Source organism: Odontomachus brunneus, unplaced genomic scaffold, assembly GCF_010583005.1.
Source record: "Odontomachus brunneus isolate Ranch 3 - 2012 unplaced genomic scaffold, Obru_v1 Obru_scaffold_062, whole genome shotgun sequence".
NCBI classification, from domain to species: domain Eukaryota; kingdom Metazoa; phylum Arthropoda; class Insecta; order Hymenoptera; family Formicidae; genus Odontomachus; species Odontomachus brunneus.
This window is the reverse complement of record NW_022639512.1, coordinates 1,735,170-1,752,492: the sequence shown is the minus strand read 5'-3', so window position 1 is coordinate 1,752,492 and position 17,323 is coordinate 1,735,170. Positions and strand designations below refer to the sequence as shown.

At 39.4% G+C, this 17,323-nt stretch overlaps 2 protein-coding genes across 8 annotated transcripts in view; one reads left to right on the top strand and one right to left on the bottom strand.

The window, feature by feature from the left end:
• Window positions 1–17,323, top strand: part of LOC116846245 (tyrosine-protein kinase transmembrane receptor Ror) — a 549,039-nt gene that overhangs the window by 85,731 nt on the left and 445,985 nt on the right. The window lies entirely within an intron of this gene.
• Window positions 1,424–17,323, bottom strand: part of LOC116846246 — a 43,265-nt gene continuing 27,365 nt past the window's right edge. For all 7 annotated transcript variants that reach the window (XM_032819827.1, XM_032819823.1, XM_032819825.1 and 4 more), the window contains 2 exons: window positions 8,687–8,823; window positions 1,424–6,278 (listed from right to left, as the gene is read on the bottom strand). In XM_032819827.1, coding sequence (XP_032675718.1) covers window positions 3,765–6,278; window positions 8,687–8,823 — 2,651 coding nt within the window. In that variant the 3' untranslated portion in view covers window positions 1,424–3,764. The remainder of the gene's footprint in view (window positions 6,279–8,686; window positions 8,824–17,323) is intronic.

Here is a 17,323-nt window from a genome sequence, read left to right as displayed (position 1 = left end):
GTACCTTGCGCGTTGCTTGCCGAGAGCACGTCTCGCTGTGACATTTGCAAATGATGTTAGATCGTATTAGCGTGCCATCTTCCATTTACGTGCCACTTTGCGAGAGAGACAGACTGTGTGTGTGTGTGTGTGTGTGTGTGTGTGTGTGTGTGTGTGTGTGTGTGTGTGTGTATGAGAAAGGGAGGGAGAGAAATACCGAGTCCTGTTCCTGCTCCTTGTGTGCTTCGCGCAGCCAAGCGGAGTCGAGTCGAGTCGTGTCGAGCCGAGTAGAGAGTCGCTCCTAAACTAGTTCTAAGTTAATCGGTGACGGCGTTACCATTATGGTGTAGGATTGCGAGGACGCGAGAGGACCTCCTGGAAAGATGGTCTAGCGGACGGGCCGCGGGAAAAGGGATGATTTGCATTTTAATTGCACCGACAATCTTCCTTGCCGCCCTCGTCGCTAACACACCAGTATGCGATCCAACTGGCTTTTCCCAGAATCGCGTGCGCCACGAAATTGTTCGTGGCGCGGCGCGCTTTTTATATTCGAGATTAATTAATATTTGGGACGGTCTATCCCGCAGAATAAATGGCCGTGTGATTCAATAACGCGTCAGCCTCAAAAGATTCAACGTTACGCACATAATTAAAGATCCGCTCGGACAAATATGTCCGTCGTGCCAGAGACACGAGAATGGAATTAAAACGATTGCGAGAGAGAAACGAGTGCGAAATTCACATTCCGCGCGGTGATTACTTTAAACGCGAAAGGCTGACTGCCTAATTTTCGATTATATCCTAAAAGGGACAATTATGGTCGCGAGTCAATCCGCGAGACAACCGTGATGTGTCGTAATTAAGATCATATTTTTTGCCTGGAGGTAATGTACAATATACAATTTTAATTATATGTTTTTCCATTATGTCCTCCGTTCCTCCACTCGTACTCCACTCCTTTTATCTTTACGTAGTTCAACGACGGGGATAGCATAACGGGAAAGTTTTCGAGAAGAGGTAATCGCGAACTTTGCCGCTGAGTTTCACTTGTATTCCTTAGCTCATTAATAAATTTCACGGAAGCGGATAATCAATGTGTCTCAGGGTTATAGAGACGGCTGGCCATATCGTTCGCGATAACAATTGACGAATAACTTTAATTAATACAAACCCTTTTATCAAATAGCTGGACTGTATTAACGAGTATAAATTAGTTATCAAAAGAACATACAAGAATACTAGTATAAGAATATACTACAGCACGCGATTACTTTATGTACATCTGCTGTCTCTCGTCGTCGTTACTTTAAACACTAATCTGCCTACGTAAATGCGTGGAATACTCATTGCCAATCTCGCCGTAGTAATTCACCATTTCCCTGTTACGAACTAAAACATCGAAAGTGCCATAAATTACACGACATTAATGAACGACAAATACTTGTTACTTCGTATACAACATTTCTTTCCTTGAATCCTGTGTTTTGTGTGCGCACAGCATAACTACAAAATAATAATACACTTTCTTACGCCACATAATTATAAAATAATATACGTGTAACATTAATTAATAAGCTATGAGTGAACGATACATTTGTGTAAAGACCATTCCACAATTGCATGGTCGTGAACGTAAGAGTCAATTAATCAATTTTTTATTCACTGATTGCTTTATTTTGATTGATTGTCTTTACTTACAACTACTTACGACCACGTAGAATGATCTTAACAACGATTTTCTAACACTAATTTCTAATTATACGCTTTTTTCCTCACTCGTCGTAAACCTGAACGTTCGTATCCGTACTCCAAAGAACAATAAATAATAGACTGCTGAAGATACATATATATGTACATATACGTCTCGTATACAGAGATGTCTGATATAATTACCTATTTGACGTAGCTATCTGAAACTCTCTCTCGAAACTTAAGCATGGATCGTTGCACGCCGTCAGAGGGAAGCCACATAATTCGAGCAGAGCCGCGTACTATTGTCCACGACGCGCGCGTTTAGGACATGCTCGCGCGGACTCCGGCAAATTTGCCTTAAGAGCGGACGCAGGCTCGCCTTCGTAGTCTCTTGGCAGAACCAGTTTAGATACAACTGTCACCCCGGCCGACAGTCAGGCCCGCGCTAGGACGTCGCAACAGTACCGCTGTCTGTGCTTATTTTACGATCTCCACTACCAGCTACAGTGGCGGTTCTCTTGCAACGGCTGCGGAGGGGTTAAGGGTTCTTCCTTCTTGAATTCACTCCGGGGCCCATCAGCATTTCCCTTTGGTATTTGTCCTTCGAATTATTCAGTCGGTCTGGCCTCTCTCACGGCCGAGAATCAGAAAGCAAGAATCTCTCGCTGTTGACACAAATCGTAGTTGCCTTAAATAAATAAGGACGACCGTATCACAGCCGATGGCTGGCTATTTTACCGTTTGGCGAGATGCATACGATCAAATATGCACACGTCGAATCGCATCTAGGTGGGATCAATGGCGTAATTAGGTGCCTCGGTATGCACCCGACAGAGGCTGATCGCCTCTCGAGGGAGCGAATCGCCGGACGGGAGGTGCGCGCTCCTGATCTTGGAGTATTCGGTTGCGGCGGGTATTCAATTTCCTAGGCTGACGATGCATGATAACAAGCAATAACACGCGCGACTCGTTGCTACTAATACTTGTGGTAATACCACGCATAGAAAATACTTTAGGATCTAATTGGGATCCAAACCGATTTCCCACAATAATCATAGGTTCTAATCTATGCAGGTTAGAAGTGTAATGTTTTGAACATGATAGTCTAAATAGAAGACTCATCCCATTTGGTCATCTTCAACGTTTTCCAAAGATTTGTTTTGGTTTACATTTTAAACTAAAATTGAGCAAAATATATGAAACACTTTGAGTATATACTCGTTATAAGTATACGTATATACATACTTGTAAAGAGTACAAATATTCAAAGTGTTTGCGAAAAAAAGCATTATGAAGAAATTGTAATAGAAAGCGTTCAACCTAAGAAAGCCAAAAATATACATAAATATCCGATAAATTCTCCTGACTTACAAATGTATAAAATCGTCATGTTATATCCTCAGATATACAAATGTATCCTATATTACATATAAAACGAAAATGTATTTTAACATGGTAATTATTTTAACATGGAACAATGTAAGTCAGAGAAAACATTTGTATAGTCTTTATTGTATTAATGAAACTGATGCAGAAAACTCGAGTTTTCTTAATATTTCTGCTTAAAAAACTCGAGTTTCCTTAATATTTCTGTTCTGTTCTTTAATAGTTCTGTTGAGAGAAATTATCCGTTTATTAATTTTTTTATCGGATAATTTCTCTCAGTGTTCCAATTCTAGACAGGAAACCCATGTTTGGGGTAAGAATGAGATTTCCAATTGGTATCGTAGTCAAATAATTTGTTTTGGAACAGTTAGGTATTCTGATTTGAATCTAACCTGCATTTGAGAAAATAGAAATTTCTATGCGGAACCTATCGAACATTATTGTCTCTCGTGCAGTCCCTCTTTTCGTATCTACAGAAGTAAGACTAGTTTCACAGGTGTTGATACGGTTGATCACAAAAATAACTGACTTCATCCTAAATGGCGACTAGTGCGTTAATCCCTATTCAAGCGATATTTTCTCAATTTGCCATTCTTATACTCTGAATATTTCTCTTTGGCATCAGAATCACTCAACGCTTCATCCTTCCTTAACTTGTCCATGCCTACTAGTCACGTCCCTGAACGGAACTGAATACACAACTATGATTAAATGCAACCATTCCCCCAACACGCGCACCACGGCACATTACCGCTACTGGTACTCGTCTTGCGAGCTTTCACACTGGCGGTTTCCCGACTGCTGACCGAGTTCGTCCTCTCGCGTTCCGTACTCAATGCACCGCCGTCCGCGTATTTGTCCTTGGACGCGTCCACACTGCCGCTCCGCGAGGTCTTCAGGGACGTCTGCGACGATCGTCTCTTGGAATTGATGTAGACAGACACCCGCTTGTCCTTGCGCGGCGAGTCCTGGCCCGACGACGACGACCGGCTCTCGTTCTTGTCTTCCTGCGCGTCCGACGTTGTAGTCGTGCTCAGCTTCCTCATCCTTTTCCGTGCCGTTTTCCCCGGCGAATCGGGGGTGTCCGTCGACGTGACGCTGCTCTGCTTCCTCAGCCTTCGTTGCGCCGCCGGCGACAGCGGTCGTTGATCCGCAGCCTTGTCCCTCTTCACGACTCTCTTCCGTCTCTGTCCACTGGGCGAATTCGGCGCGCTCGTCGTCTCCTCATCCGGATGCTCGTCCTCGTGATGCGAGTCGCCGTCGATTGACGTCTGTGTCTGCGCCGGTACCTTGCTCGCGACATTGTCGTAGTACACCATCCCGCCTGCTCTCTGCGGATAAAACTGACCGCGCGACGCCACGAACGGCACGCTCTGATACGGACTCTGACTCTGCAGATATCGGCTCGCGTTTAGTCGTCGCAACGTCGACAGATCGTACGACGTGGCGGAAGGTATCAAGGTGCAGGGACTCGGCCTCTCGAAGGAGGTCACTTGAATGTCTTGCTTGCCGCTCATCAGTTGATCGCTGGGGATCAACAGACGGTTCTTGTCGGGCAGGTGAAGCCTCTCGTCCAGATGCACAGCGCGTCCATAAGCGGGCACATTGTACTGATAAGCGACACCGTCGTCGTTCACTTGAACGGAGAGCGGTTTGGTCGCGGGAGGACTCGGCTCCGCACAATACTTGGGGCAGAGCTTGTCGAAGTTCCTCAGAAAGGGGTTCTTGAAGAGACGGTAATCTATCGACGGCAAGTTGGGTATCTCTGGAGTCTCGGGACTTGGCGCTTCCTCGTGCCGAGGAATCTTCAGTGTCACGTTCAGGTGACTCTTGTACGGTCGCTCGGAGGAGCCGTTCGTTATGTTGTCTAACGTGTTGTCGCTCTTGGTGAGCATCTGGGACTTGCCGTCGGCGTGACTTAGCTTCGACTGTTGCGCCGCGCTCTGACACTCGCTCGAGAGATCTTGGCAAGATACCGATTTCGTCAGCTGCCCGCTACTTGAAGCAACTCTGCAACTGTGCTCCGCGAGCAGCAGATTGTCAGTGCTCAGGAATGTCCTCGGCTCGTCCCTCGGGACGTCCTCGCCGTCGTAAGCCACCGCGCCGTTCACGTAGATGTCCGCCGAACCTTTCTGCCCTGCGAAGGGATTCGTACGGGAGATCACCGTGGAGGCTGTCTTGCCGCTGCTTGAACTAGTCCCGGTCCCGAAGTGATTGTTGCTGGCGGTTGGTGACTCCTCCTCTTGCTTCTTCACTTTGCTCGGCAACGGCGCGAAGAAGTGCCTCGGCCTCTCCGGCACGGTGGATACCGCTGTGATCTCTCCGGCGATTCGATTCTCAGCCGATGCGACACCCCCCGCGTGTATCATTGCGTCTTTCCCGTTGATAGAGTCCACGTTCCAGGCGTTCCTGCCGGCCGTTTCCTCGGGACTCGAAAGCCGCGTTCGCGAGTCCCCCAGAGGGATCCTCGTGGATTGCTTCGCGCTTTTTCGTCTCAAGAAGCCGCAAACGTCGGACGACATCGAAGTCGCTGGTGAAGTCATCTTCGAGTCCGGCACTCCCGTCGCTTGCATCTCGCCGGGAATGATGTTCGTGCCGGAATAAGCTGGCGGAGGTACCACATCGTTCTGCCAACCGACGGGCGGGACGTGGATTCGAGGTAGCATCAACTCGACCGCTTGATCCAGCGATCTGGAGTCTAAGCCGGCCAGCGGGATCAATGGATCGGTCTGTAATCCCGAGCAGGGCGAAGCCAGTAATGCGTCCGTAGGTAGCATTAAATCAACCGTATTTGGGAACTCGAACGGACACTCAGTGTAATAACTGGTTCCGCTGAAAGCGCCCGTCGGCTCGTACGTGGCTGGATAAAACGGGATGTTATCGTGAAGTTGCCGGGGGCCGAGGAACGGCGGTGGTAGATGCCAGGCACCGTCGCTCCTCTGCTCCTCCAGCGATGGGGTCGTCTCCTTCCTTTCCTTATCCTTCTTGAGCTCCTCCTCCTCGTCGACGACCGACAGATCGTCGAACTCCACGTGCAACCGATGCAGACTGCTGCTCATCTTCTCGAAGGAGATCTTCTGGTTCTCCGCGTTCTCTAGCTGCTCCTCCTGGTTAAAGCCCTTGGCCGTCTTCTCCTTATCCCCCTCGTACTCATGCTCAACGTCCTCGTCCTCTTCGCAAGAGAAGTCCGACTGCGGGCCCTCATCCTCCTCGGAGCGATCCTGCAATTTCCGACAGGTTTCGATCTGTTATTGATTGTAACGTTAAGTATAAGTTGTCTGTAACGTTCGCGTAATTGCGCTTCGATCGTGGGTTACCAGCGAATTCTCACGAAAGATACGAACGAGATTTCTCTGCTGGGTCATTGAAATTGGCACGGTTTAACGTTTTCATTTAACGAAGTCATGCGGAGTGTCCCTAATAGAAATTGTATCTCGGTGTCTATCCAGATAGACTAGCACGACATGAGACAATCGATGTGATGGATCTTTTACAATTATTTCAATGATATTTATGAGTCAAATATACTGTATTGAATTCATCATTAAATTTACATTATATTGTATAATATAAATTCTAATACAAATTCTGTGTTGTATCAATGCAGCAAGAAACTTGTTGGGAGTTATTTTCAGATTTTCATATTATATTTTATATGATTATGTTAAGCAAATTATTATTTTAAGCAAAGTTTGCTCTTTTGTTTTACATTTCTTTCGAATTTCTACTTCGTCATATTCATATAGTAAATATGCATGTCATATGAACCATAAGAAATGTAACCTTTGCAAATCGACTATGTGTCATTAATGTAGCCAGTAATGTAACGCTCATTTCTTCCAGTGATTGAGTAAATAAGTTAGCTGATGAATAAACAAACGAAGTTTTAGTTGAAATGAAAAGCCATAAGTAGTTGTTAGAATGTAACAGTAATGTTACGTTAAATTCTGTTTTTTAGATTTTTATGAAATTAACGTAATCTCAATTTTCATTTGTTACCTAATTTTAAAACACTAGTGATGATATAGTAGTTAGACTATGTATTCTCTAGAATAGACAACGCCACCTACTTTATCATATTTTATATGTAATGGCTAGATCACAAATTTGATTCTGTATTTCAATGAATTACCAACCAGTGATGAATTAATAAAGAGCTAGAAAATTTAATCTCTCTTTAGCTAGCTATTATAGTTTTTGATTCAGGCTAACTAATTAGCAAACTAGCTATATTTCTACTCGGAATTATGTAAATTTACAATTTAAAGACAAGAGGTTACACAGATCGAATGTCACGTAACTCATAGTATTCATAGTAACTCATAACACGGAAAAAATAGATGTGGTGCACCTAACAAAAAATATTTAGTTGTAAGCAAATAGCTGCATCATTCTACATATCTTTGTATGATAGTTATGTGTATGGTTGATTTGACTTACTTACTTTGGTATGTCAACTACATCAATGAAGTTGCGCGTGATCTGGTTGTGACAACCAGAAATTAGTAAGTGGATCATTTTGCATAGACAAGCTAAATATCGATATAGTTGCATTAATCAATGCTATATTGCAAAGCAGCGATGTTAGAAAACAAAAGCAATTCACTACGCGCACAGCTAGAGATGTATACATGTGAAAACTGGTTCTGAGTGTACACTGAGAGAAGAATTTAGTAAATATTATCAAAATTTGGTTACTATTACTAAATGGTAGACGTAAATATAGCGGGCCAAAGCCATGGCAATACTTGTTAATTAATTTAGTTCTGTAAAATAAATTATTTATTTGACAGAAGTAAAATTTATTTGCTTCCAGAATATATTTGGTAAATAAAACTTATTGAATAGTTGAGCAAAATAAGCGATTTTGTAGTAGTTACAAAATTTTTGGTAGGTTCAACCAACCATCTGTAATAATAGATATTGATGTAATATAAATGATGTAATAGCTACAAATGAATGAATTTTTCGTTGTGCTGCAACAAAACATACTTATACTGGTAACAAAATAGAACTCGTACCTACTGAATTTTTTATTACATGGGATATAACAATTTCATAACAATTATCAAATAACTGTTCATAACTGTAATATATTTCATATTAAATATTTAATATTAAGTAACTATTACTAAATTATTTAATTGATGTTACTGTGAATGCAATTACATCATACTCCCGATCTATTAAATATTTGGTAATTATTATCATATTTAGTATTAGTTACTAAGGATTCAACGAATTTCTGTAACTAAATGCAGTTTGTTATAGTTACCAGTCTTTTCTCTCAGTGTATAAATATACATTTGTAGTTGCTGCGTAATGAGCCGCGTTTGTATTAATCATGTATTATCACTGCTGCAACATAAGTAACTCAGCCATTGTTCTTTGGTTACAGCAACCACATAAATAGTTGTTCCGTATTTTACTATTGAATCTGGTTGGCACAACCAGATTTCTGTATGGATCAACCATATTGTTTTTTCGTGTACTAAAACTCATATCATCTTCACGATGAAATCTCTTGAAAAACACGTTTTTATAGCTCAAGCTTTTGCGAGCTTCGTGCTCGCAGGAGACGATAATCGGTGGGTCGCGTGAATTAAAGCTCGTTCGATGTACAACTCACCTCGTACTCTTCGCTTTCGCCGCGAATTTTCTGTCTCTTCAGGATCTCCTCAAGCTTGTCGTACTCGTCCCTGAGGCTCCATATCTCCCTGCGCAGCTGCTCGTTCTCCCTGCGCAGTTTCTTGATGTCGTTCTGACCTAAAAGCACGATGGACTAGAGAGTGGCGCGATGCTCTACGTCGCCCGACCGTTCTATTCCCCTATATCGACGTATAGGCCGACATCGCGGCGGATTCGTCTCGCGATTCTTCTCGCGGAAATCACTTAATCACCATCCGTTGTAGTGAGGATCAGCAACACACGGTTGCTCGCAACATACGCGCTGCACCTATCGTAACGATCGATCATTGGTCAACGCGGCAACAATCTCCGCTTGAGAAGCCGGTCGCCTCTAACCCTTCGCCCTTTCGTGCGTCAAGGAGCCGGTGATAAATCACCGTAGCCGGGCCTTCCAATTACTTAACTCTGCGGAGCGAGAGGGAAGGAAAAGAGAAAGAGAGATACGAATAAACTTCGCCGGCCGTCCGCGCGAATAACGCGCTAAATTCTTTCTGCGGAGGACGCGCCTATCCCGATACAAGCGTTTCATGCTCTTTCTTCCGATAGAAACGTCGATAGCGCGCTGTGCGTTAAGTGAACGTAGAAATAAGAAAGGGAGGTAGCAATTATACTTTGAGAAAAAAGACTGGGAGAGGGGGTAATTGTATTAAAAATATAAAACGAGGTTTCTTATGCGACTCTAGAATTGAATAAATCGGAAATTCTAACAAGGACTAACAAGAACTAATAAGGACTGTATTTAGTTAGAAAATTTAAATAAAAATTTTGTAACTAATACCAATAATAATAAATATACCAATAAATAATAATCAAATATATAGTAGATTTGATGTACGAAGACATCTGTTTAGTCAAATGAACTAAAGATTTTTGTAATAACTACCAAATATTTAATACCTGTTACCAAATATTTGATGACTGCTATATGATATTTGGTACGTGTTAGGAAACCATTCAATTCTGTTTGATGAAATGGTTGGTAACTATTAATATTTATCTTATTAAAACAATGAAATATATTTGGTGATCATCAACTGTACTTATATTTAGCTTTTAAAAATCAAGAAAACATTTTATTTAATTTTTTATATTTTTTTAGACAAACAGTTTATTCTATTTCTCCACATAATCACCTCCTTTAGTGCTTATATCGTTATGTTTTTAATGTTCCCTGCGTCTGACGAAGCGATTTATGTAGATTTATGTAGATCCGAGATTATTATGCTTTCCTGGAGAAAGAATGTGGCCAAGTTTAGCCTCATTTTTTGTAAGTTTGAAAATGGTCATAATTTTGGTTTTTTTTTTTAAAGCTTATTGCGAGTAGATTCCAAATATATAAATATCAAGGTGGTGCTCCACATCATTACAACGTTACAAACAAACAAACTCCTACAAAAAGCGGAACCATGCTTTCACTAGAGCGATAATCGAATCCATATCAATGAAGCCTTATTAAATATGTTCATGCTTATTCTATTATCAAGATCAAGCGCGATTCGAGATATTTTTTTTTTTCGAGCCAAAATTTTTTGTTTTTGTAAGGCATATGACGCCATGTTTCGGAAGTAAAACTATTTTGGGCCATTTTTCTTTGAAACAATATAGAGCGCCACCTTGATTCTTATATATTTCGAGTCTACTCGCAATAAGCTTTCAGAAAATATCAAAATTATGATCATTTTCAAACTTACAAAAAATGGGGCTAAATACTTATGGCAGTTTGGCCACACTCTTTGAAAGTTTTCCGAGTCTCCAGGATGAGAAGGAGAAAAAGAGCCATATAGTATCAAATTTCTGCTACATCTCATATCTGTTGTTTTCTTTGTTCTGTGCAGGTCAGTATACACGAGAGTTTGAAAATCACTCAGACCGGATGATGTATGCGGGCGCGAACGTCGGCGGTGGAAACGAAGTCGATTGGTTCTTCTTTTTGAGCGTTAGCGATCTTCAACCCACCTAGATGCGAGTTAAGTTAAGTATCTCATCAGTCATAGGTACGCCTCCTTCCACTTCGGTGATTAATGGGTTTATACTCGCAGCATGTTTTCCCCGTGCTTGAACTGCGACCCGATCGCGGAAGTTTTCAGATAACTCTGCGATCTGTACCGTTAAGAGCTTTTTATTACGGTATGTGTGCGCGCGCACGAGATGCACGTTCTGCTTTCCGAAAGCCCGGCCCGGTCTGCTGTTTTAAACATCAGTCGCTGGAAAAACACAATAGATCAAGAAAATGGATAAAATCAAAGGCGATTTCTATGCAATTCGCGGGAAGAATTACGGCGAGATTATACCGCGCCAGTGCATAATGTTTTCTCTTTAAATTTCTTCGAGTGGAATCTCACTCAGAACGAGTGAAAAGTGGCAGTATTTCCACTCGAAACGATAGTAAAAACACTGCTACTCAAAATCGCAAGAACGAACGTTTCACTCAGAATTAGAGTCAATTCTGACTCTGTATAAACGAATGTTCAGAGCAAACATGATCCTCCGACGATGAAGTATATACTGAAAAAAGGATTTGATAATATTCAGTTCGCCTGGATAATAGTTACTAAATATTTTGGTGAAATAGTTTCAACTTAACATATAAATATGTATATGTAATGAATATTATATAATATGTATACGTATAATGAATATAAATATGTAAGTGAATAATTTAGTAAGCATTAACAAATAGCCTTTAACAACGCTTGGTATCTGTTACCAAGGTTTTTATATACATACAGTTTTGGCACTGTACCAAGAGAATATCAATCAAGCTTACATAATGTTCAAAAACCCATGAAAAAACAATCGTTTTTCGCGCTTTGATGTATTTACATTTTTGGCTGGGACGACCCGTGTCAGGCATGTGTTTATAAACATATCATACAACTGATAGACGCACACTAATGCATGTTACTAGAAAAATAATTGTAACTTTTTTCATATCTTACACTATTTCTCACTTTTTTATATATCTTTAAAATTATTTAACCACCTCTTATTTTTGAGAAGATACTTAACCAAAAAGGGAGATACTACGATTTCCGGAGCGCCAAGTTTTGACTACAGATTCTGCATCTACAAGCGATTATAAACAAAGTTAAAGAGTGATAAAAGTGGCTTTATTTTACAAGATATAGAGGTTTTTAGTTGAAACTTTCAAAATTAACATAAATATGTTTTTATTAGTTTTAGACTATTTTCGACTTTTAATATGGGAGAAAGGACATCAGAGGGAGTGCAGAGAGTAAAGCCTCCTCGGTGGTGCAAAAGTAACATTTATAAAAAGAAAAAGAAAATTCTATAGCATTTTAAACACATATAATGCTTTCGAGAGGTATTCATAATACATCTTAGTTTACATAGACGCTATGCTAATCTTTTTAGTATCCATTTTTATATTATAGGCTCATCAATTTAGTAAAGTGAAGATTTAATAGATATATTTATGATACATTCTACCTTGCATAGAGGCCTCGCTAATCTTTTCAGTATCCATTTTTAGTATATTGTAGACTTATTAATTTAGTAAGGCGAAGATTTAGAATTATTATTTTTACCAAAATTTACATATATATATATACATTCATACACATATTCATACATATGACTGGAAGGGTTTGGAGTCTAAATACCGCAAGAGTGACGAATCATGGGGTTCTTATCCGTGTCATAACAAACGTACATACATACACGCATATTCACACATACACCTATACACTTACATACACTTATATTTGCACATAGGGAATGCGAAGCAGGCTATACCTCCACGTGGTGCATTCTGGATAACGCGAAAATAGTCTGCAAATGTCAAAAATGTTATGTCATTGATTTCTAAATTTGCATTTAAAAACCTCTATATTTCCTAAAATAAAGCAGATAGCCTCTTTCGTCACCTTTTCACTTTTCTTTATAATCATTTATAGATGCAAAATCTGCTGTCAAAACTTGGCGCTCCGGAAATCGTGGTCTTGCCCCAAAAAATACCAAAGGTTAATAGTTATTACCAAGTCTTTTTTGTTCAATGACTCAGAATGAAGAATTCACTCTATTTGAATGACAAATTACTCGAATTCGAGCGACTCGAAGTGGTCACTTTTCGAGTGAAGTTTCACTCGGAAAAATTTAGAGACTGCATTCGCAGAGGCGTTTGAAATACGTTCATCCCCAAGAGGGATTAGTCAAAAAAATCGGCCGCGTATAAACAGTCCGAAGTTTGTACGCGATTCGTTCGTAGTGTTAACAATCGCTCTGATTAGCACTTCGCGAAGTCCGATTATATTTTCCGGATTACCGCGCGCGCGTCGCGCGTAAAGAATCAACGATTTCGATCGCGAAAGCGCCCGTCGCTTTTTCCTAATCAGATTTTTGCACAGTACGAAATATTTCGCGCGGCTTATCGGTTTTTCGCGATGCGAAAACGGGCACGAGTAAATGTCACGTGTTACACGGACGCACACGCGCCCGCGATAACAGCTCGCTTAAGCCTAGCCGGTAAGTGCGTGAGCGCGAGTGCGCTCGTGTAACAAGAGAAAAGCCGTGTGGTAAATCAAGATTATAAAACCTGGCTTACCGGTCCGAAATTTAAATAAATTAAATCCTTCCGGAGGTTCATAAATTCGGATTTTCCCTGTGGACACCGCCTGCTATTTGGATGTTATTAAAACTTGGGCCATTTATCTTCCGCGCGAGCCCCGTTTGAAAGCGATATTTGCTCGAATACGCTACAATCGGCCATTGACTTTTTTTTCATTCGTCGATGATGGAATAAAGCCGTCCGATAAATTCATCCATATAAAAACCATCCGATGCAATTTGAACGTATTAACTCGGCGATTCGGCGTACCCGTTAATGTTTAGCCGACAGAAATTTCTTTATTGCACTAAATGAAATTGACGTGCGCGCGAATATCTCACGTGAACCGAAAAATAATCGCTTAATTCCCAATGCTAAATTAAAAAATGTTTTTTTTGTTAATTATGCAAATCCGACGCAACGTTTATGAAGTACTCCGGCGATTCTTTCGCTCTTGGTCGAATTTGTCGAGAAAAATTCACCTTGACAAAATAATTCTTCACAGCACTAAGTCATCCTGAAAAAAGGATTTTGTAATAAATACTAAAATTTGATAATTGTTACTAAATTATCCAGTCATAAGTCATAAGCGAATCATAAAGTGATAATTAGAAAATAATTTAGTTGTATAAAGTAAATGTATAGTTCTCAGAACCAATATTTTTAATTGTTTTAACTATACATTTATTTTAGGTGGTCAAACCAGATTTTGAAAATTTAATACCAAATTTTGGCAGCAGAAAATGAGATATTTAATTATTGAATTATAACTAAAGCTTGTGCTCGAGATGAAAATTGTTTATTCGAAAAATCTCATCGTGCTATTTAAACTACTTTAACACATAACACATTTATATTTTTTATTTTTCAATTTAATATTATTTAAAATTTTTTTATTTTTCAATTTAATATTAATTAAAAATATTTTTTGATATTTATTAATTTTTTTTATTTTTTATATCAACGACAAATATATTAAACTAATTAAATATATTACTGAGAAAGTAAAGCAAAATAGCAGCAATTAAATTTTTTTGTTTTAATTACCAAATATTTAGTTGATCTCATTTTAACCGAATTTTTATTTTATCGAGCAAATCCTTTTTTCAATGCGATATCTTTGTGTTCTCACGCTCGTAATGTGTTACTTTTAAGACATGTGTGGCAATATTATATTTACTAGCAAATATTGGAAAGAACTCAACAACAGTCGATATGCGACGAATATCACTAAGTGATATATTATATATTAATATACAGCTGACAGTCACCAAATGCGTTAGCAAGATAAATATTAATAATTACTAAATATTTTATCAAACAGAATTGAATGATTTCCTAACACTTACCAAATATCCGATAGTAGTCATTAAATACTTGATAACAGATGTTAAATATTTGTTAGCTAAAATCTTTTTTCACTGTGATTGAAAGTCCTGCGTGCGTCAAATATACTATGTATTTGGTTATTATTATCATATTTGATATTAGTTACTGACTTTTTACTTAAATTCTGCAGACAAATATATTTAACGATTACCAGTTTTTTTTTTAGCGCACAGGGCGGTGGGAAGCAATAAAGTTACAGCCAGTCGCACGCTTGAAACGGATCTACCACCGCGCGTGACATTTACGAGTAACGCGTGAAAAGAAGAGATATCGCGCGAGTTATAGATCTTATATCAAACCATTTTGTTTTTGCTTTTCATGCGCGCACAGAAGTCCGCTGACGCACGCACGTGCGCGCGCGTGTGTGTGCGAACGTGCGCGGATATTTTTAGCCGCGTGCAGGATACCCTTCAATCAAGCATCAAGTTGAATATTTGCGAGCAGCGGTGAGATGTGACTCGCTGAAAATGCTCTCGTCGGATACCACCGGTGTCCATTTTATTTTCGACAGCGAGATGATCGTGACAGCTCTAGTATCGTGTGGAATTATCACTATACGTAACTTACCAAACGTAAATATTCGCCGATGTGCGAACATCGTTCGCGATGTCGCGACATTTTAATCTTCACATTAGCTCGACGCGACGTTAATGAAAGCGACGTTAAGAACAGGAATGATAAAAACGAGCAAATATAGAAATGTCAAAAGCTGTAGTCTTCTTAATCCCTTAAGCGCCGGTATGCCCGGAAAATTTTGTGGTGAAATATTAAATTCCTCTTGACTCACTTAAACTATTATATTCTTTTCAATTCATAGCAAGCACAAGTCAGATTTTGTATTTTATTTTTCAAACTTCTTCGAAGAAAATAGCAATAAAATATATTTAGATATGTTTATTAAAAAAAAAAAAGAAAAAAGCTAGTCTTAGAGGGAATCGCGCAGTCATCTTAAATTATCGCTGAAGAGTTAAGTGTAATTGAATTTGAAGAAACGGCGCGCACACATATCCTGATTCACGAATTTACATTTTCGGAAGAAGTTGTTGAACTCTACAGTCGTCGTGCTACTTTTCGAACACGAATCGACGCATGGGATCTTGAGAGATCCTAATATAAAAAATTATTTTATATCTTTTATGTTGAGAATTTAAATATTTTCTTTGTTTAATTAGGTTTTTGGGTTCATGTAAAATATAAAAGAAGACTATTTTGGATATAATATTCTTTTAAAGACCTCATGCGACGACTATAAGGTTAAGGAGCTTGGAAAGAGGAGCGTACGAGTTAATTTAACGCTTAATTTGTACGCTTAATTTTTTCCTTCGCCACCACTACGCCGCCACCATCATCATCCTTCCTTTGTTCGTTGTGGACGTATTATATTTTTTACTCCTATCAAGTCCAAATTGGATATATTTAGCATCCTATCTTGCAAAATTCCTCAAAGGAAATGGCAATAAATAAAAAATAAATCTAGAGATATGTGCTTATTAAGAAAACAATTCGCTCTGTCACTTTAAAATACCTCTGTACTGAGAAAACAAAATAGTGGATCCAAAATTACAGTTATTTTTGGCTCCAACTATATTTTTTGATTGTTCTAGCACGACAACGGTAGTAACATGCATACAAAATTATTGCCACTAATATTAGAATAAGATTTAATTTAAAAAATAGTTTTTCCTGATAATTTATGGTAATTATTCCTCTATGTGATAATAATTACAAATGTACTTATACACACACACACACACATATATGTGTAATTTTAGATCCACTATTTTGTTTTTTCAGTACAGAGGTATTTTAAAGTGACAGAGCGAATTGTTTTCTTAATAAGTACACATCTCTAGATTTATTTATGGCATATATATACCATTTTTCTCTCACAAGGAAAGATCCCGAGGTGATTCACTAGTTTTAGTTCAAAACTTACGCTGATATATTGTACATGGTGTTACTAAGACAGAATGCAAGTTACAGTCCCTTTTTGTGATATAATAAAATGGCGGTATAATATATTTTTTTATTTTGCAACTTATTTTTCATATGTAAAGAAAGATAAAGAAATCAAATTAAATCTGTATGATTACAAAAAGTCGAATTCGATATGAAAAAGGAGAAATAAAAAATAGCCAACCCAATATGGCCGAATCATATTTGAAAAATAAATTGAAAAATAGAAAAATTATTATACTACTATTTTGTTATATCGTCAAGATAGGGGCTATAACTTACATTCTGTCTTAGTGACATCATATACAATGTGTCAGCATAAGTTTTGAACCAAAACTAGTGAATCACCTCGGGATCTTCTCTTGTCAGTATAAAGAGGTTCAGGCGCGATTAAATTTAGAGAAACGGCCCCCACGTTTATCCTAATTCGCGGATTCGCATTTTCGGAAGAAAAGAGAACGGAGAATAAGGAAAACAAAAATTACACGGACTTGGGAAAGGGGAGCGTACGAGTTCGCTTCGCGTTTCCCGCCGCCGCCATCACCGCCACCTCCTTTCGTTTGCTGTGGGCGTTTTCGCCGCGAAGGTGATCAAAGCAGCTGCGAAATACATATTTGGTTTCGCCAACTCGCCCGCTACCGTCCGCCCCCCCCCCCCCCCCCCCCC